At 37.4% G+C, this 25,703-nt stretch overlaps 1 protein-coding gene across 7 annotated transcripts in view; it reads right to left on the bottom strand.

The window, feature by feature from the left end:
* DNAH12 (dynein axonemal heavy chain 12) overlaps positions 1-25,703 on the bottom strand; it is a 228,390-nt gene that overhangs the window by 70,156 nt on the left and 132,531 nt on the right. For all 7 annotated transcript variants that reach the window (XM_082738549.1, XM_082738550.1, XM_082738545.1 and 4 more), the window contains 9 exons: positions 19,317-19,478; positions 14,291-14,485; positions 11,005-11,138; positions 8,839-9,001; positions 7,509-7,589; positions 6,774-6,954; positions 4,251-4,378; positions 2,327-2,416; positions 1,551-1,691 (listed from right to left, as the gene is read on the bottom strand). In XM_082738549.1, the coding sequence (XP_082594675.1) occupies positions 1,551-1,691; positions 2,327-2,416; positions 4,251-4,378; positions 6,774-6,954; positions 7,509-7,589; positions 8,839-9,001; positions 11,005-11,138; positions 14,291-14,485; positions 19,317-19,478 (1,275 nt within the window). The remainder of the gene's footprint in view (positions 1-1,550; positions 1,692-2,326; positions 2,417-4,250; positions 4,379-6,773; positions 6,955-7,508; positions 7,590-8,838; positions 9,002-11,004; positions 11,139-14,290; positions 14,486-19,316; positions 19,479-25,703) is intronic.

Genomic DNA, 25,703 nt, shown 5'->3' with positions numbered 1-25,703 from the left:
ATAGAATTACAAGGAGAAAGAAAGCCTTGATGTTGCTTCACTACCAAAACTGAATTTTCCTCAACAAATCTGGAAAAGCTGCACTTTGTTGAGAGAAAGGAGATTTTCTAAAGTTCTTATATTATTATGTTCATTAATATATCAAGAATGGGGTTTAGTCCACTTGATCAGGGAGTGTATTTTAAACCATTGGTAGAAAGAATTTAGAAGAGGACCAAAGAGAATAGACACCAGTCTGAAAGAAGGAAGATCTAAATCTGGTTCATTGCCATGAATGAAGCTGAAGGCAGAGAGGGAAGGAGCAGGGAGGGATCAGACACAAATGTCCTGTCTTCTCTCCTCAGGGCTGAAATCCTGAAGGGGGAACGTGTTAAATAAAGAGAGAACAGGAAGAAGCTCCACTTTTTACTTTTGACTTCAGAGGAGACCTTACTGACTATCTCCCTTCAACCCTTCCGTAGCAACATGGGGCAGCTGCATCAGAATTAAAATGGCAGTGTGGAGGTGTAGAGTGGGAAGTCAGGAAAGATTCTGAATGCCTTGGCTTCTCTGCTTCATGCCTTGTGAGACATGTGGACATGAGTTAGGTTGAAAGCTCCAAAACCTTCGATGGGGAAGGGACAAGATGTTCAATGGAAGAATATCCCAGATAAAACTAATTTTATTTCTTTGACAAGTCTATTCCCCTGAAAATAACAATCAAAATCCCGACCTCTCTACAGGCATATGTACCTTACTAGGAATATCTTTCCAATCGTGACAGCCTTATCATTTATCATTTACTCTGAGATTCTTTTTTTTTTTTTTTAGATTTTTATTTATTCATTTGAGAGAGAGAGAGAGAGAGCGCACAAGCAGGCAAGCAGGTGGAAGAGCAGAGGAAGAGGGAGAAGCAGACTCCCCACAGAGCAGGGAGCCTGATGCAGGGCTCCATCCCAGGACCCTAGGATCATCACCTGAGCCAAAGGCAGATGCTTAATGGACTGAGCCACCCAGATGCCCCTTCTGAGATTATTCTAAACACATGTTACCATGTATTTTTATCTGCCTTTTTATTTATATTTCCTGCTTCCCTCAGTGGGATTCTGCAAGCTACAGAGGGCAAGGCCAGTGTTTCTGTGGCCCTTTTCTAGCCAAATTTACAAAATGATTTTAACCATTCTCCATAAAATATTCCTTACCTATGCATGCTGTTGCTTCAGGGCAACAGTCCATGCTCTGTCTCTTAACTCTACTGGGTCTTTTAACTTCTGATCCTTTGACTTAATTTTTTAATCTGGCACTTCATCCTTGAAGTTTTGGCTTTTGCCCCACGTCTCTACAGGGGTAGGTCAGTCTGGCCCATTCATCCCTGAGCACTACCACTCACTACCACTAGCCAAGACTAGGTTATATCACACACACGTGTTCTCTTCATCTACTAGGTGCTGCAGCAAGATAAATCCTTTCTGATATCAGTTTGAGAAACTGCTTAACTAGTCAACATATGCACAGATTTTAATTTCTGGGAATATTTCAGTAGAAAATGAATGTGTTGATCCTCAAGATACCTTTGCAACTCTGTCATACACTTCCATGGCCATGATCCACTTGCACAGACCCTCAGCTGCAGAAGAAGCTTTAGCAATCTTAGAAGCATCAAATTCAGGGTTTGTAAGGTATTCACCACGTATCTTCTGCATAACAGTCACCTATATAACAAACATTTCCATCTTAAAATTTCAACATATACATCATACAGTCATAAGATGAAAAAATAATCATGTATAGTAAAAAAAATCATGCACATAGTATAAAAAAGACAAGTTGCCTTTAAAACCCAGTCAATACTTCGAGAAAATTTTAAAATAAGCATAGTTTAAACAGAAGCACAAGTCATACTTGTGGGCAGAATACACAAGATTACAGACATTGAAGCAAGATGTTTCTGCCCTTCCTCCCCAAAAAAAGACTACTGGAGTTTGGGAAAATATGTGGAAATGAGAAAAAACAAACAATCAATAAATGCAAGTTTGGATGGAAAAGTGCACTCTACATTTTTAATCTCACATACATTTGTGCTTCAGGTTTATGAAACTACCATAAGAGAACTGTTTCAAGTTAATAATAATTACTAAAATAGTAATTCATTAAATGATTTTCAATGGTATGAAGGAGTGGTTTTATGTATTATGAGAATTCATAATATAGTCAATAATATAATATTCCTGCATTATTTAAATCTTAAAACTGAGCTATCTTATATTTTACAAAATATTGCTTAATGTTAAAGATCTTCTACACCTTGGCAAAGTTATATGTATATTAAAAATCCAATGAAACTCACTGGAATGTTGTCCTTGTCGTATTCTCTCAATTCTCTTAAGAAATTCATATCTCCCAGAAGCTTTTTGCTAGGTGCCCAGTAATCTAATATCTATAAATAAAATTTATGGAAATCTATTAAATATACAATTAAAGATGCTCTGTATAAATTTTCCTTCTTGAAGTTTAAGGTATATTATCTGGAGAAACCATATACTTTCAAAATATCAACTTACATCTCTTTGGAAATAAAGAGACTCCTCTCCTCAAGAATGTAGCAAATATATCAAACATTTAAGATACGAACATAAACTTATATACTGAATTCATAAAAAATTATACCTTGAAAGGCAAATGATGCAATTATTTCTCTTTAGGAAATATAAGAAAAGCAACTAGCATAAACACCATCAGAATTTCATATAAGAAAATGTATTTTTATTATTTGCAGCTTTATTTTCTTTTACTCTTGATTCTTTCAAACCAGAAAAGTAGTGCTATAGACTGAAAGTGTCCCTATCCCCCCTCATCAAAATTCTTATTGTTGAAACCTAATCCCCAGTGTGATGGTATTTGGACACTGGTTCGTAGATAGATGATTAGGAAAAAAATGGGATCAGTGTCCTTGTAAAAGAGAGCTCCCTCCCACTTCAGCCATGTGAGGACACAGCAAAATGAAGGCCATCTATAAACCAGGAAATGGGCCTTCCAACCAGACACTGAATCTGCTGGAGCCTTGATCTCAGAATTCCCCATTCTCCAGCATGGTGAGAAATATAAGCCACCCCAGACTACGGTAATTGTAATAGCAGCTCAAAGGGACTAAAACAGGTAACAAATATTTTTTTAACGGATGACCTCTTCACCCAGCTAGGCTCCCCAAGTGAGATAAAGAAGAGAAAGAAAACAAGGATTACACGTCGCTCTGCCAGTTACAGGATAAAGCACATGGTACTTGTGTTAACAAAGACATTAAAATAACTAGCCCAACAGTTTTTTTCCTAATTGCAGAAGCCTGATAGGTAGGTGTGTGTGTGTGTGTGTGTGTATGTGTGTGTGTGTAAATGAGAATGGCTTGTTGAGAGCTGATTTATTTATTATCTCAGTAAGGACAGAGTACATACACACACACAACCACACTCACACCCCAATTCTCCAATCTGGAATTCAAACCTAGGTACTATAAAATTCCAAAAAGAAAGTAAGTCCATAATTGAGTTTAGGATGGATGCTACACCTTCCTTTTTAAGGGATATAGCCTTGGATAATAATCATAATAACAATTTATTGTGAACTTACTATATATAAAGCTTTATTCATAGGAGCTTTATATATATTACCTATCTATATGTATAATCTATATGTATCCATCTATACATATGATCTATATGTATGTATCTGTATTTATAATCTAATAATCACATTAACATTGTGAGGCATGTACTATCGTAATCCTCCAGAGTTCCACAGGGGTTAAGCATCTTGCCCAAGGCCACACTGCTAGTGAGACAGGATTTCTGAATACAGACATTCTTGCTCTAGAACACATACTTTTAACAACTACACTATACTGCTTAACTCAGCAGAATTTTTTGAATGCTCAGAATAACACCTATGTGGTTATATATATTACATCCTTGAGAATCTTAGCTGGAAAAAGCTCACACATTTCAGTGTTCATTCAATTCCACCCCATGATAGCAGGTAACCTGCACAGACAGAAAATAGAAGCAATTGGAACCACATTTTTTCTGATGCTATACTGCTTTAGTTTTACCATGGAATATATGTAGATAATGTTTTCCACACTTTATTCTGAATCCATTCAATCTGGAAAACAATGTTTCTTCTCTGGACTGGATACTGTTGATATTTAATTGGATAATTGTTGCTGTAAAATGTTTTGTACATTCACAAATATGATTTAAATCTGTGTCAGTAATTACCTTGCCTCCAGTTCCTGAAGGATCCGAAATTTTTTCTGGTTTTATATCTTTCATGACACAAATAGCAGCCATAACTAATTTAACACCAGATGGAGGATTCTTCATTGATTTCACAATTGTAATGTCAGCTGGCTAAATTGAAAGAAAACAGAGTATCTTTATTTAGAACAGTTTATTTTTAAATAATGAGAATTTAGAAAATAATGTTGGAGAATAATGGAGCATTGATTTTCTATTGAAATTATAGTTGCTTTGCATAATTATGAAATAGTTAATAAAAGACAATTTAAATTTAGCACAGATTAAGACCAATGGTTCTCAAATGTTTGGAAGTTCACAGACTTATGAGAATATAAATATAGCTATGAATCCTCCAGAAAATACATTTTTACACATATATTAAAAATTTGCATACCAAGTCCATACACTGAACCCAGATTAAGAATCCTAATTTAGATAAAGATTTAATTATATATTTGCTTATATAGTAGTTTTACCAAGAAGAAGAAGAAGAAGAAGAAGAAGAAGAAGAAGAAGAAGAAGAAGAAGAAGAAAGTAGAGGTAGACCCTTATTTATTTACAAAAGGTTTTATTTATTTACTTGACAGAGAGTGCACAAGCAGGGGGAGCATCAGGCAGAGGAAGGGGAAAGCAGGCTTCCCACTTACCAGGGAGCCCAATGTGGGACTCAATCCCAGGACCCCAGAATTATGAAGGCAGAAGCCTAACCAACTGACACACCCAGGTATCCTGACCCTAATTTAAACTTATTTCCTAAAAAGGTATGTATTGTTATGACAGATGCAACAGATTCACTTACTTATTATCCACTCCAAAATCCTTCTGACATCCTTTGCAATTGTTGGAAAGCTAACAACTATGTTATTTTATTTCCTCACAAATTAGAGTTGTGGGTGGTCATTGGGTTCCACCACCAGATCACTTGAATGATACGAGAACTGTGACTGAATAAATGGGGACATGTGGGGTAGTGAGGTATCTCCTTTGCTGATATAGATTACAGTGAAGGTGGTGTGGCTCTGTGGGATGGCTCTGCAGGCTTCTGACTCAGAGGATCATTCCTCTGGGAGACTATTTCCAGTTTGGCTCTGTGAGTCATTCCTGGCAGCTCAGCCTAGGATCTATTTCTTCAGCTCTTCCAATAATTGTGGAATCCATTTACAAAATATCCTAAAGAATCCTTGTCTGCTTATACTAAATAGAACCAATTCTCTTCTCTGCAACTGAAGTCTACCTCATATAATATAGTATCTGATACCAGGATGGGTATAAGCAACAGACTTTCAATGAGAGGGGAACCTGATATCAATGAACCGAACTTGTAAGGTTTGAAGGCATCAAGAATCCCATGATTTTCAGAGGAAGCGATGCTGAAAGTCCATAGTCCACAGTGATAGTTACTTAAATTAATGCTCATGGTCTTCTAGAATGGAGTGCCTATTAAAGACAAGGCTTTGCCAGAATAAGGGGCTGCTGTGATAAACATCTAAAGAGAGAAAGAAGAAAGACCACCGGGTACGATGTGGCTTTTAAATGTGCCAGAGAGCAGAAAGGAAGAAAAAAATAAGCCCAGAGTTTTAAATTCTTGGTTCACAGCACAATGAAAGCATTAGACATTTATATAAATGCCTTAAAATAATATATCTTATAACTACAAGGCTGATATAACTGACAATCAGAAGAATTTATCCTGTGAGATAGGTTGAGCTCACAATCTTGTCAGGAATCTTACACAGGAATTAGTAAAATGAGGAAAGGAAAGTAGAATGAAGAATGGAGTCTAAGGGACACCTGGGTGGCTCAGTTGGTTAAGCAGCTGCCTTCGGCTCAGGTCATGATCCCAGCGTCCTGGGATTGAGTCCCACATTGGGCTCCTTGCTCGGCAGGGAGCCTGCTTCGCCCTCTGCCTCTGCCTACCATTCTGTCTGCCTGTGCTCGCCCTCTCTCCCTCTCTCTCTCTCTGACAAATAAATAAAATCTTAAAAAAAAGAAAAAAGGAGTCTGAGCATCCTGAATGGCCTTCTACACTGGCTTTCTAAGTCAGCAGAAGCTGTCTCCCCTGCTCTGTTTGGTGAGGTTGTTCTGGTCTTGCTTAAAGACTGGAATAGGTCATACCCAATGCAGTGTAATGCAGACAGTTGCCACCCACAGTATTGGGAAAGCTCTTCCAGTTTTTCCATATAGACACCTCCAGGAAGCTGCAGGAAGGTAGCTAGCTCTACACTCTATTTAACATCTGCCTCCTGGTCCATGTACGGGACTGCTTTGGCCTCTTGGGGACTGTTTATTCCCTTCTCACTGAAATATCCTGAATGAAAATTATAAATAACACGAACAGCCAAAATATAAGATAGTGACATATTAGAGATGAAGAGTGAAGAGGCAAGTTTTGTTTGACTGGAAAAACGATGTAACACCCCCTGGTGGAACAGAACCATACCTAAAGAACCAAGGATCCGTGCAGAGTTTGTCGATGAAACCCAAGGTAGCAAATTCAAACACTTGCCTTGAGTGTATCCAGGGCAGACAGTGCTGCTTCCAAAGCTGGAATTGCCTCGGCTAGGTCACTCTCACACTCATTTTTCAGAGCTTGGGCTTCTTCAGCCTTGCCACTGGCTATTTCTTCATCTAATTTCACAAACTTTCTTTTTGCTTCCACTTGTGCAGACTCTATCTCAATAACCTAAACAGAGTGGAAAAAATAAAACAATTCCTCAAACACCCTACTGTTTTCTCTATCCTAGAGACCAGAGTGTGTTTGGAAATTAGGGAATTCAACACATCATGTTGAAGAGCAGGAGGGCCCAGGATAAAATGAGGAGAAATGCAAATACATGTGACCTAACTGGATAATGAGTTTCCCACTTCCCTCCAAAATTAACACAACTGGGGTGCCTGGATGGTTCAGTTGCTTGGGCATCCAACTCTTGATTTTGGCTCAGATCATGGTTGCGGGGTCATGAGATGGAGACCTGTATCGGGCTCTGTGTTGAGCACAGAGTCTACTTGGGACTCTCTCTCTTTCTCTACTATAAATAAATAAATAAATGAATGAATTCTTAAAAAAAAAAAATCAACACAAATCACACAGGACTCAGTGAGATAGCCGGTAAGCAGAAAAGGGTTAGGTTCCTAAGATCTAGTAGTGGCAAAAAATTAAGGAATATTTTCAAGGCTAATATTATATATTTTAATTGCCTTCTGACATCAGTTTTAAAAAAACTCAAGATACTCTACCTGCATCATATGTGCATTTTCAATTTTAGCTTCCTCCAATTTGGGCTGTAATTGGACAAGCTCCATTTTCATTTCTCCAACCTAAATAGATAGTTTGCCATTAAGTTTTCATAGCAACAAGAGCTTTAGAAGCGAAACACAGAAAATCGCAACTTAAAGGTATCATAAGGCATCAGGTCCAGAAAACCTTATCTTTTCCTTCCAGTTCTTTATATGATAAATAAAACCATGAGGGCATGGGCAGTTTTCTTCACAAAAGACTTCATTGTCCTTGAGTATATGACAGAGCAGTAAGAGGATGCAGTTGTCCCTGAAGAAGTGCAGCTAGAAAGAAGGTGGCAGCTTGGGGAGTCACTATTATACTCTGGGCATGGTATACAATGCATACGGATTACCCAAACCTTGTTGCTTCTATTGAACTAATGCTAATAAGTATCACTATCACTTGACTCATTAAAAATATAATCTTATAGTATTCCATTGTGTATATATACCACATCTTCGTCAACTATCATATGATCTCCCTGATATGAGGAAGTGGTGATGCAACATGGAGGCTTAAGTGGGTAGGAGAAGAATAAATGAAACAAGATGGGATTGGGAGGGAGACAAACCATAAGTGACTCTTAATCTCACAAAACAAACTGAGGGTTGCTGGGGGGAGGGGGTTTGGGAGAAGGGGGTGGGATTATGGACATTGGGGAGGGTATGTGCTTTGGTGAGTGCTGTGAAGTGTGTAAACCTGGTGATTCACAGACCTGTACCCCTGGGGATAAAAATATATGTTTATAAAAAATAAAAAGTTTAAATAAAAAAAAAAAAAATAAAAAAAAAATATAATCTTATATTTAGCCTGCTATTATAATAGTAATAAAAAAGGCAACCCAGACTTATTGTATTCTCCCCAAATGTCAAAAACTTAAGAATAGGGGCTCCTGGGTGGCTCAGTTGGTTGAGCAACCAACTCTTGATCTCAGCTCAGGTCTTGATTTCACAGTTGTGAGTTCAAGCCACATTGGGCTCCACACTGGGTATGGAGCCTACTATAAAAAACAAAACAAAAAGCTGAAGAATAAAACAAAATGTATCTGAGTCTGTGTGGAAACTCAGTGGATTTCTCTAAAACTCATGTTACTCATCTGTAAAATGAGAATCATTAAAGTGTCTACCTCATGGAGTGGTTAAGAGGAATAATTGAAGGAGTGTGTGTGAAGCACACAACACAGTGTCCTGCACATAGTATATTCTTGATAAATTACAACTCTTGCTCTTTATGATTTCCTATATTTCCTGTGATATGTTACCATTTTGAGCAGCTCATCAAATTTACCTGAGACTCAGCAAAAGCTAATTTGTCAAGCCCATTCACGTATTGTTGTTTTGCTTCCATGACAGCTTGTCGCCTCTTAGTCAAAAGCTGTCGAAATGAGGCAATAAGTTCAAGATAAGAAGTAGCCGTAACATAGTTATGTCGTCCTAGCTCCTGCAAGAACCTAAGACAGACAACATATCTTACTCTAAGTAAAGAGTTGCACAAAGTAAGAGGTATATTCAACATAGCATCAACAACAAACCTAGAAGAATAAAGGTTAATTTTCTTCAGAAGTTGCTGTGTACTTGAACTCTGTAACATTCTGAGAATTCTACACATAACCACATCCTAATATCGTGTCTACAAAATATCAAATAGGAGTGATGTGTTAAAAAAAACTAATCTCCAGAGATGGGTATCAAAGGTGAACAACAGCAAGAAAGATACAGATCTTTTTACATGTTTCATAAACTAGGAGGATCTAACGCTAGAAAGGGACCCAAGATACTGTGAACGCTAGTGAGGTATAGTAGGAAGGAGGGGCATTGCAGATAGGATAGTGGGGATGAGTCAGCATTCTCTGCACAGAGTGTGTCACACTGGTTGAATGGGGTATGACCAGAAGTGTAAGATTACCACATATACACATGGAGACAACAGACGCAATGTTTCTCATGGTAAGTACACAAAGTGGGTAGAGCCCACTGTGAGTGCAACCATCAAAGCCAACAATGTTACCAAGCTGTATGATTCTGGATAGGCAGTATACCATAAGCACTTGGGTTTATGTACTTTTGAAATGAGGATTTCAGAGATGAACAGAGGTAAAACAGATACTTTTGAGTTATCCACAGCCAGCTCCATTTTTCTGAAAACTTCCATCCAGTGCCCCACCAGCAGTGTTTGTCTATGAAACCTGCCATCTTAACCATGGCTGATTAGCCCGGGGTTGGGCACTGGACACAAATGAGGCTGATCACCTTTTGGTATAAATTTGGTAAAGGGAGCTGGAAAGGGCCCGTCAGTCTGCCTAGAGCTGAAATTGCAAGAAGTAAACCTGAGAATTGAAAGGCAGACTGTTTTCTCCATATGCAATGGGAAGGAGAAAACTCAGTCTGCTAAATACCATATGATCTCATTTATACATGGAACCTAAAAAAAAAAAAATTATTTCATAGAAATAGAGCACAAATTGGAGGTTCCAGAGGCAGGGGGTGTTGGGGGTGAGTGGGTGAATGTGATCAAAAGGTACCAACTTCCAATTTTAAGGTGAGTAAGTTCTGGGAATGTAAACTACAGCATGGTGACAATAGTAAACAATAGTGTATTGTGTATTTGAAACTTGCTAAGAGAGTAGATCTTAAAAGTTCTCATCACAAGCAGACAAACCATAAGAGACTCTTAATCTCGCAGAACAAACTGAGGGTTGCTGGGGGGGAGAGGGGTCGGGAGAAGGTGGTGGGGTTATGAACATTGGGGGGGATGTGTGCTGTGGTGAGTTCTGTGAAGTGTGTAAACCTGGTGATTCACAGACCTGTACCCCTGGGGCTAAAAAAAATATTACATGTTTAGAAAAAAAATTTAAAAATTAAAAAAAATTTCTCATTACAAGAAGAAAAATGAGGCAATAGTAACTAAACTTACTGTAGTAATCATTTCACATTATGTATATATACAAAATCATTATGCTATACACCTTAAATTTATATAATGCTATATATCAATTATATCTCAAAACTAGAAAAAAATCAAGATAAAAAAGAAAGAAAGGAAGGAAGGAAAGAAGGAAAGAAGGAAAGAAGGAAGGAAGGAAGGAAGGAAGGAAGGAAGAAAAGGCAGTCTGAAAGAGAAAGAAGATGCCCAGAAAGAAACAGGGATGAGAAACAGAGGAAAATATTTCTGGGTTTAGGATAACTTTCTAATCCGTTTCCAGTCACATCTGAGATCCAGTTGTAATCTTTCTCTTAGGCTTGTGAGACACCCCTGAATCTTTATCATAAATTCTTCCTTTTTCTTAAACCTAGATTAAATAATTTTCCATTACTTGCAATCCAAGGTCCTCCCTAATTAAATGATCAGAAATATTTAGAAGACATAGAAATCCTATTGAAATTTTGAGCTTTCAGAAAAAGAGACATGTTAAAATACAAGGCACTTTGCATTTTAAAATTTAGTAATATTAACCTTTCTGAGAGATCCATAATGGTAGTGTGAAAGTGTTTGCAGATTGGAACTATCTCTCGCCTTTCAACCTCAGTAAGCTCCAGTGTTTCTAAGAATTTCACAGCTACGAGTTCAAGGGCATCTTCAGGCCATGGCTAAAAATAAGAAAAAGAAAAACTTAGGAAATTTAAGATGGGTGGATTCACTCTAACCATATAAATGTCTTCCTGCGAGAGAAGACCTTGGGGTTGAAAAAATTAAAACCTTAATGGGGAAAATAGAATTGGGTGGGCTGAGATCACAGGTAAATCTGTGAAAGGGCTAACAAATATTTTTAGACTAAAATTAAAGATAACACAATATAAAGGAAGCATCAGTGATATTTTACATATCAAGGATATACCACACTGCTTTCCTAATCTCATCCGCTTGGATATCCAGTAGATGCCCCATATGTAGTATGACAGCGGCAGAAGTTAGTTGCACACCTAATACCTTTTCCCTTAGAACTCCAATTTTATTCTAGATAGCAATATGCCCAGATAAAAGACCACATTTCCTAGATTCCCTTGCAATTCACAGGCGATAAAGACATATAGGCAGCTATTGGGTGGGGACCTCCAGGAAGGCTCTTTACAGGGTTACAAAGAGCTGTGTGTGCCTTTTTGCCCTGTGTATTATTCTACTTCTTGCCTGGAACTCAGATCTGAGAGTTGGAGCTCCAACAGCCATTTTAGACCATAAGGAGAATTTGAGGGGGCCAATCACATGTTAAGGATAGCAAAGAAGAATGAACTTGAGGTTATGATGACTTTGTTAAGCCACAAAATCCCAGTGTATTTATCTGCAGAATTTTTCTATGAGAGAAAAATACTTTATATGTTTAGTTTAGGTTTCTTTTTTTTAAGGTTTATTTAATTATAAATAATTAATTAAAAATTTAATTATTTATTTGAGAGAGAGAACACACAGTGAGAGGGGAGAGAGAGTGTGTGTCTTAAGCATGCTCTGCGCTGAGTGCAGAAACCAACATAGGCCTCAGTCTCAGGACCCCGAGATCATGACCTGAGCCAAAACCAAGAGTCGGACCCTCAAGGGACTGCACCATCCGCATGCCCCTAGTTTGGATTTGTTACTAGCATCTATCATAATTCCTAACTGTTATAGCATCCAGACTGAACTTTTTTAGTTTCTTCTCCCAAAATTTGCTTCTCCTCCAGTCCTGGAAATGGTTCTTCTGCTTTTCCTGGAATATGCCAACTGTGCTGCTGCCTCTGGCCCTTGGGACTTGTTATTCCCTCTGACTAGAACCCTCCTCACCTAGACCCACACGTGATTCTCCTTCACATCTCTGCTCAAAGGCCAACTTACTAGGAGGGTCTTTCTAGAATACTCATTCTAAAACACTATTCCCTCTCTTATTTCCTTGTCCTGAGTTTCCTTCTTAGCACTTACTAATACATGACATAAAAAGAAAAATTTACAGTTGGACAGACTTTATTTGGTTTGGGTTTCTGGCCACTTAATGGATATAGTATTAAGATATGGTTTTCATAAATCAAAATTGTTTCACACAGCTTTTATTCTTGTGTAAACACTAAAATGTCCTCTAGCTGAAACATTTGTGCAGTTCTATTTTGTGTGAAAATAGTTTTTCACACAATTGGTAAATAGGTAAAAGAGAATAAAACAAATAAATGCCAGAAATTTATTTTTTAAGGAAATTGGGGGCATCTGGATGGCTCAGTTGATTAAGAATCTGCCTTCAGCGCAGGTTATGATTCCCATGGGACTGAGCCCTGAGTCAGACTCCCTGCTCAGCAGGAAGTCTGCTTCCCCCTCTCCTTCCACCCCCAAACCCACCCCCCCAGCTTGTGCTCTCTCTCTCTTTCGCTCTCTCTCTCTCTCAAATAAATAGATAAAATCTTAAAAAAAAAAGGGGGGGGGGAGAAATTAGGGGCATCTGGGTAGCTCCGTCAGTTAAGCGTCCAATTCTTGGTTTGGGCTCAGGTCATGATCTCACAGTCATGAGATCAAGCCCCCACATCAGGCTCTGTGTTCAGGGTAGAGTCTTTTTCAGATTCTGTCTCTCCCTTCCCAACCCCGCTTGCACACTCGCTCGCTCTCTAAAATAAAATCTTTTAAAAAAGAGGTATAAAATAAGTCTATAATCTATAGTCCACATTGTATTGAATATAAAACAATTAAATAGAAGGTACCATGAAATACTATTCTCAAGAGTATAATTACTACTACTTCATAGTCTTACCAGGCAGTGGCAATTTGCCTTACGATTAAGAGTAGTGGGAACCTTCATCATTTGCTGTTAATATGATTGAAATGATCACCCAGCTGGTCTTCCTCTCTTTTGTTTTGCCCTATTCCAAACCATCCACCATATAGCCTCCAAGGGTTTGGATTTTTTTTCCTTTGAAATATGTTAGCTAAATATATGTTAATGCTCCCAAGGTGTCTTCGGTATAAAACCAAATTCACAGGCACATTTACAAATTACCTTAGAACTCAGCACCCACCCAAAGCTCGGGCTTAACTCCTGCTATCCTCATTGCCAGTCAGCTATGCCAAATTATTTGCAGTTACACAAATGAGCCATGCCCTCTCTCCCGCTCTACCTTTGCACATACTATGCCCTTATGATGGTTAGTTTTATGTGTCAATTTTACTATGGGCCATGGGGTGCCCATATATTTGGTCAAACACTATGCTGGAGGTTTCTATGAGGTGTGCTTCCTGGGTCTCCAGCTTGTTGGCTGCAGACCTTCAAACTTGTTAGCCTCCATAATCATGTGAGCCAATTACTTATAAGAAATATACATATAGATATAACTATTGATATGGACAGATATAGATCTACATATGTGTATTTTTATACATATATACATGTAGGTTTATACATACTTTTATGTTTAACACATTCTCTTAGTTCTTAATATATTCCTTCTCTCTGTAACTAATTAGTTACATAGTTACATTTTCATACTTCAGAGATTCACTGTCCTAATTAGTATAACTTCTGCACACCAAGATTATAGCTCTTTTATATAATTGTGGCTGCTCATTTGCCAGCTGCCTTTTCTATCTTCCAGTCTAGAATGTGAGATCCTTCTGGGGATCCTGTAGGCTTATCAGTCCCTGATGCCAAGCACTATGTCTGTCATTAGAGTAAGTGATCAAGAAACATGTGCTGAATGGATATTAACAGAGCTGGAGTAAGATTTCAGAAAATTCTAAAAGATTTAGTTGCCACTGCCCCTCACCTGCCCACCGCTGCCCCAAAATTACAAACCTGGAACCAGTCAATGGTACAGCAATTGATGAGGGATGGGAACTGTCTCAAGCGATTTCTAAAGGCGTCTCCGATGGGGCTAAAGGCCACTACCACATGAAGATTTTCTTTGCAGCGATTTACAAAGAAAGCAAACAGGGCCAAGGGACTGAGTTCATCATGTTTATTGCCAGCCTGAGCTATAGGACGAACACCCTAGGGAATAACAGAAAATAAAAACTTTATAAATGAAAATGGACAAGTTGATAATGGGATTAGTAGATAGTGGAATATTAAGAATTTTTATTATAAATAAGTACCTTATAAATACCCTTAATTTTTTTATATTAGTAGAATTTCTTTGATACAGTTTGTACTTAGAAGACTTCTTCCAACCCCATAATTTTATAATTTGAAAAGAAATATCTGCTAAGAATTTAACTTATAAAGATACCCACTAAAAAGTTCACCATGAAAGAAATTAAAAAGAAAAAAAAAGTTCACCATGATAGATGTATAGAACCATAATTCAACATTGCTTATAAGTGGAAAAACAACCAAAACATCCATTTAAAAAAAATTACAAAACATCCAAATGCTGTGATTTTGTGTAACCATTAAAGGAGGTGCCTCAATGTATGTGGTAGGGCAAGATCAGCAAGATAAAATGAGAACAAACTGCAACAGTGTGTATAATATGATCCTCTTTGTTAAATTAAAAAATATTTAGGCACATGTGTAAGTACATACACACATTTTTATGAAGGCAATCACAGAAACTATTTATAACGGTTACTTTTGGTGAGATGGACTTAAAAGGACAGTATGAGAGGGAAGCTGTCACTTTTTATTCTAGACATATTTCTTGCTTTATATCATTCTTTTTAAAAATTTTGGACATTTTTATACTGTTTGCATTCACTCACTTTATTCTTACAACATTCGTATATTTTACTTTTATTTTTTAAAAATATTTTATTTATTTATTTGACAGAGAGAAAGAGAGATCACAAGTAGCTAGAGAGGCAGGCAGAGAGGGAGGGGGAAGCAGGCTTCCAGCTGAGCCGAGAGCCCCATGTGAGGCTAGATCCCAGGACCCCGAGACCATGACCAGAGCTGAAGGCAGAGCCTTAACCCACTGACCCACCCAGGTGCCCCAACATTCGTGTATTTTAAAAATGTTAATACAGTTGCCTGGTAATGAGATTACGGGGGCACTTCTAATTTTCTTTGTTCATCTTTATATGAGAGATACATTTACTTGAGCTTGAGCATCATGGCTCTGCAACCAAACTACTGAATTCAAATCCCAGCTTGCAGCTTACTACCGATACGACCTTGGGGCGAGTTATTAAACTCTCTGTAACTTAATTGCCTCATCTGTAAAATGGGGAAAGAGTACCTACAGCAGAGGGTAGTTGACAGATCGAATGAGTTATTATGTGTGAACAGTTGAGTAGTTCTTGTCGCATAGATAAGGAGCTATTAGTTTTTATATGCCACCTTTCTCCTTGTTCAGAGCACAAAAGATTTCTGAGTCATTAACTATCTTATAAATAGATTTTAATAAGTTTTTTTTGATAGCAGGTATCTGTAGACATATATATTATATACACACACACAATGTTATAGCTACTACAATGAATTGGTTTCTAAAAGAATTCTCTATTTTAGATAATGTTCTGCTTTATGGGCTAGCTATATCCAAGGAAAATTATAAATGGACTCTGTATATGCATTCTGACAGTAATTCCCAAATTACGATTATTATGATCAGTGTCAGTCTATGATGTTATGTTCACATGGTCTATCTGCACTAACTCTGAGTTTACCCTGGGACATGCAAATAGAGAAACGTGGTGTCTGGTTGGAGCCATAAGAATAAAAGTTCCAGAAAGAGCAAGGATGGTAATATAAGGACGGTGGTTATTTATATAATAAGGGTTAATGCTTCTAAGTAAATAAGCTTTCTGTGGGAGTGTAATATCCACACAGACTCGCACATATATTTTGGAAGCAGGCCTGATTCGGGGGAGTAAGAAAATGAGTTGTTACTGAAAAAAATAATTAGACAAACTGAGTGAAACTTCACAGCAGTCAAGGCGAAGCAGAGTTGGAAACACACAAAAACCTGCATTAAAAAGGTTTAGACTGGGGCACCTGGGTGGCTCAGTGGGTTAAAGCCTCGGCCTTTGGCTCAGGTCATGATCCCAGGGTCCTGGGATCGAGCCCCCCAATTGGGCTCCTTGCTCAGCAGGGAGCCTGTTTCCACCTCTCTCTCTCTGCCTGCCTCTCTGCCTACTTGTGATCTCTGTCAAATAAATAAATAAAAATCTTTAAAAAAAATAAAAAAATAAAATAAAATAAAAAGGTTTAGACAGCTTTATTTATAACTACCCAAACTTGGAAGCAACCAAGATGTCCCCCAATAGGTGAATGGATAAACTGTGATACTTTCATTCACTGGAATATCATTCAGAGGTAAAAATAAATGAGCTATCAGGTCATAAAAATATATGGAAGAACCTTAAATTCATATTGTTAACTGAAAGAAGACAATCCAAAAAAACTACATACTATATGGTTCCAAGTATGTAACATTCTGGAAAAGCTAAAATGATGGAGACAGTAAAAACAGCAGAGATTGCTGGGAGTTCAGGGGAGGAAGAGAGGCATAAATAGATGGAACTCATGGCATTTTTACGTTAGGGAAACCATTCTGTATGATACTTAATGGTGAATACACATCAGCACTCACTTGTCCAAAAGTCATAGAATGTACAACACAAAGAGTGAACCCTAATGTAAGCTGAAGAATAATGAATTATGTCAAATATAAATGAGTATTTTTAAAAAATATTTTATTTATCTGACAGAGAGAAATCACAGCTAGGCAGAGAGGCAGGCAGAGAGAGAGGAGGAAGCAGGCTCCCTGCGGAGCAGAGAGCCAGATGTGGGGCTCCATCTCAGGACCCTGGGATCATGACCTGAGCCGAAGGCAGAGGCTTTAACCCATTGAGCCACCCAGGTGCCCCTAAATGAGTATTTTTAAAGGAACTGAGAAAATATCACTGAAAGTGATAAATAAGAAGTCACTGTTTTATTGAGAAAGACATAGAAATAATTTAATTCCTTAAGGAAGGCAAATAGAACAGTGGAAAATGTAAGCTAGAAATGGAGGTCTGAAGCTAGAACTCTATTGCTGATATCAGAGACATGTGTTGAGTCTGTAAGAGATGCGCTCTAAGCAGTGCCAAGTCCAAGTTATAGAGGCCAGTTTTCCGGAGTGAGGAGGTTTATACTGAGATCTTTGTCAGAGGGATGAAATAAGCAAAGTCCAGAACACGATCTCCAAAGTGGGATGTGCAGGGTAGTGCAGAATATAGGAAGAAAATAAACAGAAATTCTTTCATATTATTTCTTCTATTTTAAAAAATCAGCATAAAGCAGAGAAACAGATGCATTTCAGTACTCCTGAGTTTTTACTATGGCTATTTTCTTGTGGATATATTAATCTGGTATTCCTAGACTGGGGTGGAATGTGAAAGAAAGAAGTTCTTAAGGTCACTGTTGGGTCAGACCATAAGAAAATACTGAAGCAATGGAAGTTCTGTGGCAAAGTGACAAGATGAAAAGATAAAGATCTAAAGTGAGCAGGAAAGCTTGGCAAAGCTGAAGAAATCCCACTCCCCATGGAGGACTATTTCTTGGATGGGAGATTAGTGGATGAATTTATCTTACAAATTAGGAGAATCACCATTTTTCAGCAGCCTTGGACACATCCTTGACATCACTCGGATAAAAGAGAGAACTCGGATCTTTTCTTTACTCCTTTTCTCCTTTCCCACCCCAGGCCACAAACTAGTAATGTCTCATTTATTTAGGGCATTCCAAGTACATAACACTTTGTAAGAACTTCATTTCATTTGATCCTCAGGCCTCACAACACCCTATATAGGAGGAACTATTTTGTGTATATATATTAGTTCCATTCCATATAAGAGTAAAGCAGGTGTTTGAACTATTCTACTACAGATGCTATCAGTGGAAAAGATACAAAAAGAACATTCATTCTGAAATGAAACACCCAGATATGAATGATATATTCTATAGGTAATAGTAGTTATGGCAACTAGAAAGAGGCAAGTACTAGCAGAGATATTCTGTAGGAAGATATTAGAAATGAGGACTGAAGGACAATCTGAAGTAGTTGGCACTTCACAACTGTATTTTTTTTTTTTTTTTTGGTCAATTATGTTACAAAGCATGATTCTCAGATCTATCAGACTTGTTAGGACAAGGAGTTTTACTAAAGCTTTTTAAAAATTTGCTAACCAGTGGTAAACTATAACAGCTAATCAAGCAGTATCTCAAAGCTATGTGTTTTCACATCACCGTAACCCTAAGATGTGATTTAAAATGTATAATCTCTCATAAAGCATGCTACATAAGATCAAACAGATGCAATTACCATCATTACGAAAAATTATAAAAATGCTGTCTCATAACTATGGTAGAAGTGATGTGAAGTTTACCAAGAAAAGATGTATTAAAATAATATACTTTTAAATTTTTAATTACCAAAATCCAATATGCAAGCTATAATTGTCCTGAAGAGCAGAGAAAAAGTAACAAGATAAGAACATTTCTTTTTTTTTTTTTTAATTTTTATTTTTTATAAACATATATTTTTATCCCTAGGGGTACAGGTCTGTGAATCACCAGGTTTACACACTTCACAGCACTCACCAAAGCACATACCCTCCCCAATGTCCATAATCCCACCCTCTTCTCCCAAACCCCCTCCCCCCAGCAACCCTCAGTTTGTTTTGTGAGATTAAGAGTCACTTATGGTTTGTCTCCCTCCCAATCCCATCTTGTTTCATTTATTCTTCTCCTACCCACTTAAGCCTCCATGTTGCATCACCACTTCCTCATATCAGGGAGATCATATGATAGTTGTCTTTCTCTGCTTGACTTATTTCGCTAAGCATGATTCGATAAGAACATTTCTGTGTTGGGAACACCACTTCCTAAAAAACATTACCTCCATCACTTCCTGCTTTTCATCAACAGCAAAAATGTTAGGTACTTCTCCCGTATTGAGCACACTGTCAATATCTTCTAGAAAGGCTTCCTCTTTAATCTGAACGTCGGTGATTAGAAAGACCGTCTTCTGGCCCCTCATGCCCACGTTCCTTAATAGAACCTTAAAATAAAAATGCAATGGTAAGCAGAATGTGGTGAACATGTGCTGTTCTTGCTTTCCTCGCCTTTCCCTTTTGGCAATGACATTTCAATTTTAGAGTGGTACCTCTCTCTACTTCTGGTGAGGTGGTGGGGCATACCTATCATTCAGGGCCTCTACTTTTCCCACCTCCTGAGTGGGAGACCTAACTAGTCAGAGTTTCCCAAGCCCCCATACATAGTCATTGATTCAGAGGAGGGCATGATTTTAAGAGGGCTCCCTCACCCTCACAGTCTTACTTCAGGGACTGAGATGGACTTGGAAACAGAAAGAATCTCTGTCACTCTGAGATGAAGGACATAAAGTCTAATAATCTAGAATCTTAAATGCCAACTATGTTGCCTCATGGAGGAGTCTACTGGAGAAGGAACCAAATGGAGAAGAGCAGAGCCAGGAGACAGAGTAATTACTGAGGGGTTAATTTGAGTTCCTGAATTCAGACATGTCAAAACCCTATCTATCTACCTCTGGACCTTCTGTCATGTAAGCCAAGAACTTCATATTTTGCTTAAGTTAGTTTGGGTTGTATTTTGTTTTGTGTTGTGTGGTCAATTGCAACCAAAGATTCCCAATTAATATAAAGATATGGACTTGGGGGCATGGTGGAGGAGACTTGCTTAGGATGTTAGAACTGTTTGTTAAAATTCCAGAACTTGTAAGCAGATTTTTATACAGCATTAAACATGAAATTATATAAACTTATAATTAAATATATTATGTTAAAAAGGGTAACAAATCTCATCACTTCCTATTATACTTATCATTATCTATCTTATAGAAATTATTTAAATCTATTATATACAGTAAAATACCATATAATGGTGCTCAAACACATAACTCTTCCCAACTCTGTTTTCAGTGACATCCATAGCAGGAGTTTGAATAATCCATGGTGGGAGTTTTTACACCAGAGAAATTGGCAAATGCTACTCGTCAAGAGGTTCTTGAGAGAGTAGGGTGTTAGACATTTGCCAGTATTCCACTAGGTATATTTCAAGTGAAAACACATTACTACTCTGAAAATGATTTTTTTAAAAGATTTTATTTATTTACTTGAGAGAGAGACAGTGAGAGAGAGCATGAACGAGGAGAAGGTCAGAGAGAGAAGCAGACTCCCCATGGAGCAAGGAGCCCGATGCGGGACTCGATCCCAGGACTCCAGGATCATGACCTGAGCCGAAGGCAGTCGTCCAACCAACTGAGCCACCCAGGCATCCCTGAAAATGATTTTTTTAAACTTTATTTTTTCAGTGTTCCAAGATTCATTGTTTATGCATCATACCCAGTGCTCCATGCAATACATGCCCTCCTTAATACCCACCACCAGGCTAAATGATTTTTAAAATAAACTGTCTCCATTTCTAAATTATATCTTTTAAGTATATCATATCATTTAAATAAATGCTGAATTTTAATATTATACAAAACTGTTTTTCCCCATTAAAGCCAATAACATTTCTCCAAAATATAGGTTGTTGTGTTCCTAGAAATACTTTTCTATCACCAAAACAAGTTTTCAAAGAAGTATATCTAATCATGTCAGCTTTATTTTTATAGCTTTTAAAAAATTATTATATATATTTGTGTGTGTATATAGATGTTGTATACGAATATATATATGTTGTATATATATTTGGATATATTTGTGTGTGTATATAGATGTTGTATACGAATATATATATGTTGTATACAACATCTATATATACAAATATATCCAAATATATATAATAATTTTTTTAAAGCTATAAAAATAAAGCTGACATTATCAGAAGAGAGGGGTTGGGGGATGGGTGAGCCTGGTGATGGGTATTAAGGAGGGCACAGACTGCATGGAACACTGGTGTTATACACAAACAATGAATCACGGAACACTATATCAAAAACTAATGATGTACTATATGGTGACTAGCATAACATAAAAAATATTATTATATACAAATAAATAGAAAGATACAATAAAAGCAGATTTAATTTATTGGCATAAGCATTGTTATACTTAAAAATCATATTCAAACATACAATGTGTGAAACTATTTCCAAAAGAGGAAACATTTCCAAAGTATTAGTTATATGCCAAGAATCTTACATTTTATAATTTAATCATAATGACCTATGAACTAGGTGGTATTATCCAAATTTTACAAATAAAGTAACTAGGGAGTGACATTGGTCAGATAACAGACTGGAAAGCTCCAAGTCCTCATTGTCCCGGGAAGACACCAAATTAGCAATGTACAGACCAAAATACCTTTGTAGAACCCTAGGAACTAGTTAAGGGGTATGGCACCCCTGTAAATGCATAAAAAAGAGAAGGAACAATGCAGAGAGAGTAAAAAAATTTACTGTATTTTTCTCACCTTAGCCCCTTCTCTCCTAGCATAGAGCAACACAGTCAGGAGGATACTGTCAATTCTTGGCTTTTCCCTCACACAGAGGGAATAGACTGGACCTACTTTCAGCATTCTGGCTTGTCAAGGGGCTTCCTGACAAACTGATTTTTGTCTCACCTGACTCAGGGTACTGACGGGAACAGAGCTTAGTTCTAATATGAGATTGGAGGCCACTGAAGACAGAGGCAACTGCCCTCCCACAATGGAGCACCAGTGACTCTGAAGTTCCACAGAAGGGTGCCAGGGGGACCAATAGGTGAGGGGAAGAGGAATACAGTAGAGACCAAAACCAAAAAAGATCATAAGAAGAAAGAGGAAATTAAGATAGCTAAAGTCACCTGTATTCATGCACAGCCCAAAAGAAGATTCAACCCCCCACAAGTTCTGAGAAGTCTCAGAACTTCTAGAACGGTGATTGGTGAAGGTTTCTCCCTGCATGAAGCCAGTCCATAAAGACTGGAGAGGTAGTAGTTCATCAAGTGCCCCAAACTTAGAAGATCACAAGATGTACAAGGAAACAGGGAAACCTGACCCAATCAAAAACAAAAACAAAAACAAAAACAAAAACAAAAACAAAATAAACCCCAAGAAAACTAAAACAACAACAAAAACAGATCTAAGAACTGCATAACAAATTAAAAATAACTTTTCAAGATGCTCAATAAAACAATGAATCTTGGAACACTACATCAAAAACTAATGATGTGTTATATGGTGACGAATATAACAGAGAAACATTTTTTAAAAATTAAATTAAAAAAAAATTAAATTTAAGAGAGGTGCTCAATAAGCTAAAAATAGAATACAGATAGACAACTAAAGAAAATTAGGAAAATAATGCATTGTCAAAATAGGAATATTAATGGAAATGTGAACACCTAAAAAATAACTTAAGAGACTTATGGGATATCATTAAGTGGACTATTATACACATTATAGGAGTATCAAAGAAGAAAAGAGGGGGAAAGGTAGAGAGCTTAAAGAAATAATGTCCCAAAACTGAAATCTGAGGATAGAAATGAACAAATGAGGATAGAAATAGAAATTCAAGAAGCTCAGCAAACTCCAACTAGAATAAACCCTAACAGACTCACACACCAAGACATATTATATTCAAACTGCCGAAAGTCAAATATAAAGAGAGATCTTTGAAAGCAGCAATAGAAAAACAGTGCTTCACATAGAAGGGAGCTTTCCTAAGATTATCAGCATACTTCTTAGCAGAAACCTTGTAAGCAAAAAGGGAGTGGGATAATATATTCAAACTACTGGAAGAAAATAAAACTGTCCACCAGGAATACTGTATCTGCAAAAAATGTCCTTCAAAAATAAAGAAAGTAAGAACTCCTCACAGAGAAGCTGAGGGAATTTATTACCACTAGATGTGCCCTTCAAAATATGCTGAAGGGAGTCCTTCAAGTTGAAATGAAGGGATGCTAGACAGCAGCACAAAGCCGCATGAAAGTGTAAAGTTCTCCAGTAAATATATGGGCAAATACAGAATTCTATACTATTGCAATTTTAGTGTATAAATTCACTTTTAATTCTTATATAGAATCTAGAATCCAAAACATAAAAACCTTTATGGACCCTGATGTTAATGGGTACACAATCTATAAAGATTGCTTTTGTGACATCAGTAACATAAAGGGGGGGGCAGATGTAAAGGAATAGTTTTTGTATGTGATTGCAATTATTATCAGCCTAAAATAGGTTGTTATTACTTTAAGATGTCTTACGTAATCACAATAGTAACTCTCCCCAACCAAAAAAGTCTATAGAGTATACACGGGGCGCCTGGGTGGCTCAGTGGGTTAAGCCGCTGCCTTCGGCTCAGGTCATGATCTCAGGGTCCTGGGATCGAGTCCCGCATCGGGCTCTCTGCTCAGCAGGGAGCCTGCTTCCCTCTCTCTCTCTGCCTGCCTCTCCACCTACTTGTGATTTCTCTCTGTCAAATAAATAAATAAATAAATCTTTTTTAAAAATCTATAGAGTATACACAAAAGAAAATGAAAAGGGAATCAAAGCATGTCACTACAATTGATCAACAAAACACAAAGGCAGGGAGTAGGAGAGGAAGTGAGGGACAAATTAACTGCAAACATACAGCAAACAGTTAACAAAATGCCAATAGTAAATCCTTTCCCATCAGGAATGACTTTAAATGCAAATGGATTAAACTCCCCATCAAAATACATAGTTTGGCTGAATGGATTTACAAAACAGGATCCAATGGTACGTGGCTTAGAAGAGACTCACTTTAGACCTAAGGACACAGGGGCTGAAAGTGAAAAGATGGAGATGTTCCATGCAAATGGCAACCAAAGGTGAGCAGGGGGACTATACTAATATCAGACAAAATCATCAGTAAAAAACTGTCTTAAGCGACAAGAAATATTATATGATGGTAAAAGGATCAATTCTTCAGGAAGATGTAACAATCATAAATATTTATGCACTGAACAGCTGAACTCCTAAATACATGAAACAAGCATTGACAAGAGTTGAAGGGAGAGATAGCAAAAGAATAGTGGGAGATTTCAATACTCTACTTTCAATTAGGGATAGAACAACCAGACAAAAGATCAATAAGGAAAGAGAGTATTTGCACAACACTATAGGTCAGTCGGACCTCACAGACATATAGAGAACACACCATCCAACAACAGAATACACATTCTTCCCTAGTGCACATAGGATATTCTCCAGGACAGATGATATATTAGGCCAATAAACAAGTCTTAATAAATTTAAGAAGATAGATATCAAATCAAGCATCTTTTCTAACCACAGTGGAATGAAACTAAATCAACAACAGAAGGAATAGTTATTGCATGTGATTGCAATTATTATCAGCCTAAAATAGGTAGTTATTATTTTAATAGGTTATTACTGTTATTACTAAAATAGGTTGTTATTATTTTCCAGAAGGAAAACTGGAAACTACAAATTCACAGCAATTAAACAACACACTCTTAAACAACAGATCAAAGAAGAAATCACACAGGAAATTAGAAAATTTCTTGAAATAAATGAAAATGAAGACTCAACACATCAAAACTTATAAAATGCAATAAAAGGGGGTGCCTGGGTGCCTCAATTGGTTAAGTGTCTGCCTTCAGCTCAGGTCACGATCCCAGTGTCCTGGGATGAGAGAGTCTGCTTCTCACTCTCCCTCTGCCTGCAGAGAACCCCGTGGTCGTTCTCTCTTTTTCTCTCTCATATAAAAAAAATTTTTTTAAACATAAAAAAAATCTTAAAACATGCAGCAAAAGCAGAGCTAAGAGGGAAGTTTATAACTGTAAACACTTTACATTAAAAAAGGAAGAAAGATCTCAAATCAACAACCTAACTTTATACATTGTGGAACTTCAAAAAATGGACAAACTCAAAGCTAGCAGGAGGAAGGAAATAATAAAGATTAGGGCAGAGATAAAGTAAAAAAAATCAACAGAAAAGAATCAGTGGAACTTAGAGTTGGGGTTTCTTTCCTTTTTTATTTTTTTTTGAAAAAAAAAATCAACAAAATTGACAAAACCTTAGCTAGTTTAGAAAAAAGAGAGAAGGGGCGCCTGGGTGGCTCAGTGGGTTAAAGCTTCTGCCTTCACTCAGGTCATGATCCCAGTTCTTGGGATCTAGCCCCCCATGTGGCTCTCTGCTCGGCAGGGAGCCTGCTTCCTCCTCTCTCTCTGCCTGCCTCTCTGCCTACTTGCGATCTCTGTCAAATAAATAAATAAAATCTTAAAAAAAAAAAAAAGAAAGAAAAGAAAAGAAAGAATGGAAAAAGAGAAGACTC

This window comes from Mustela nivalis (genome assembly GCF_964662115.1).
Source record: "Mustela nivalis genome assembly, chromosome: 1".
In the NCBI taxonomy this organism is placed as follows: Eukaryota; Metazoa; Chordata; class Mammalia; order Carnivora; family Mustelidae; genus Mustela; species Mustela nivalis.
This window is presented reverse-complemented; position numbering and strand designations above follow the sequence as displayed.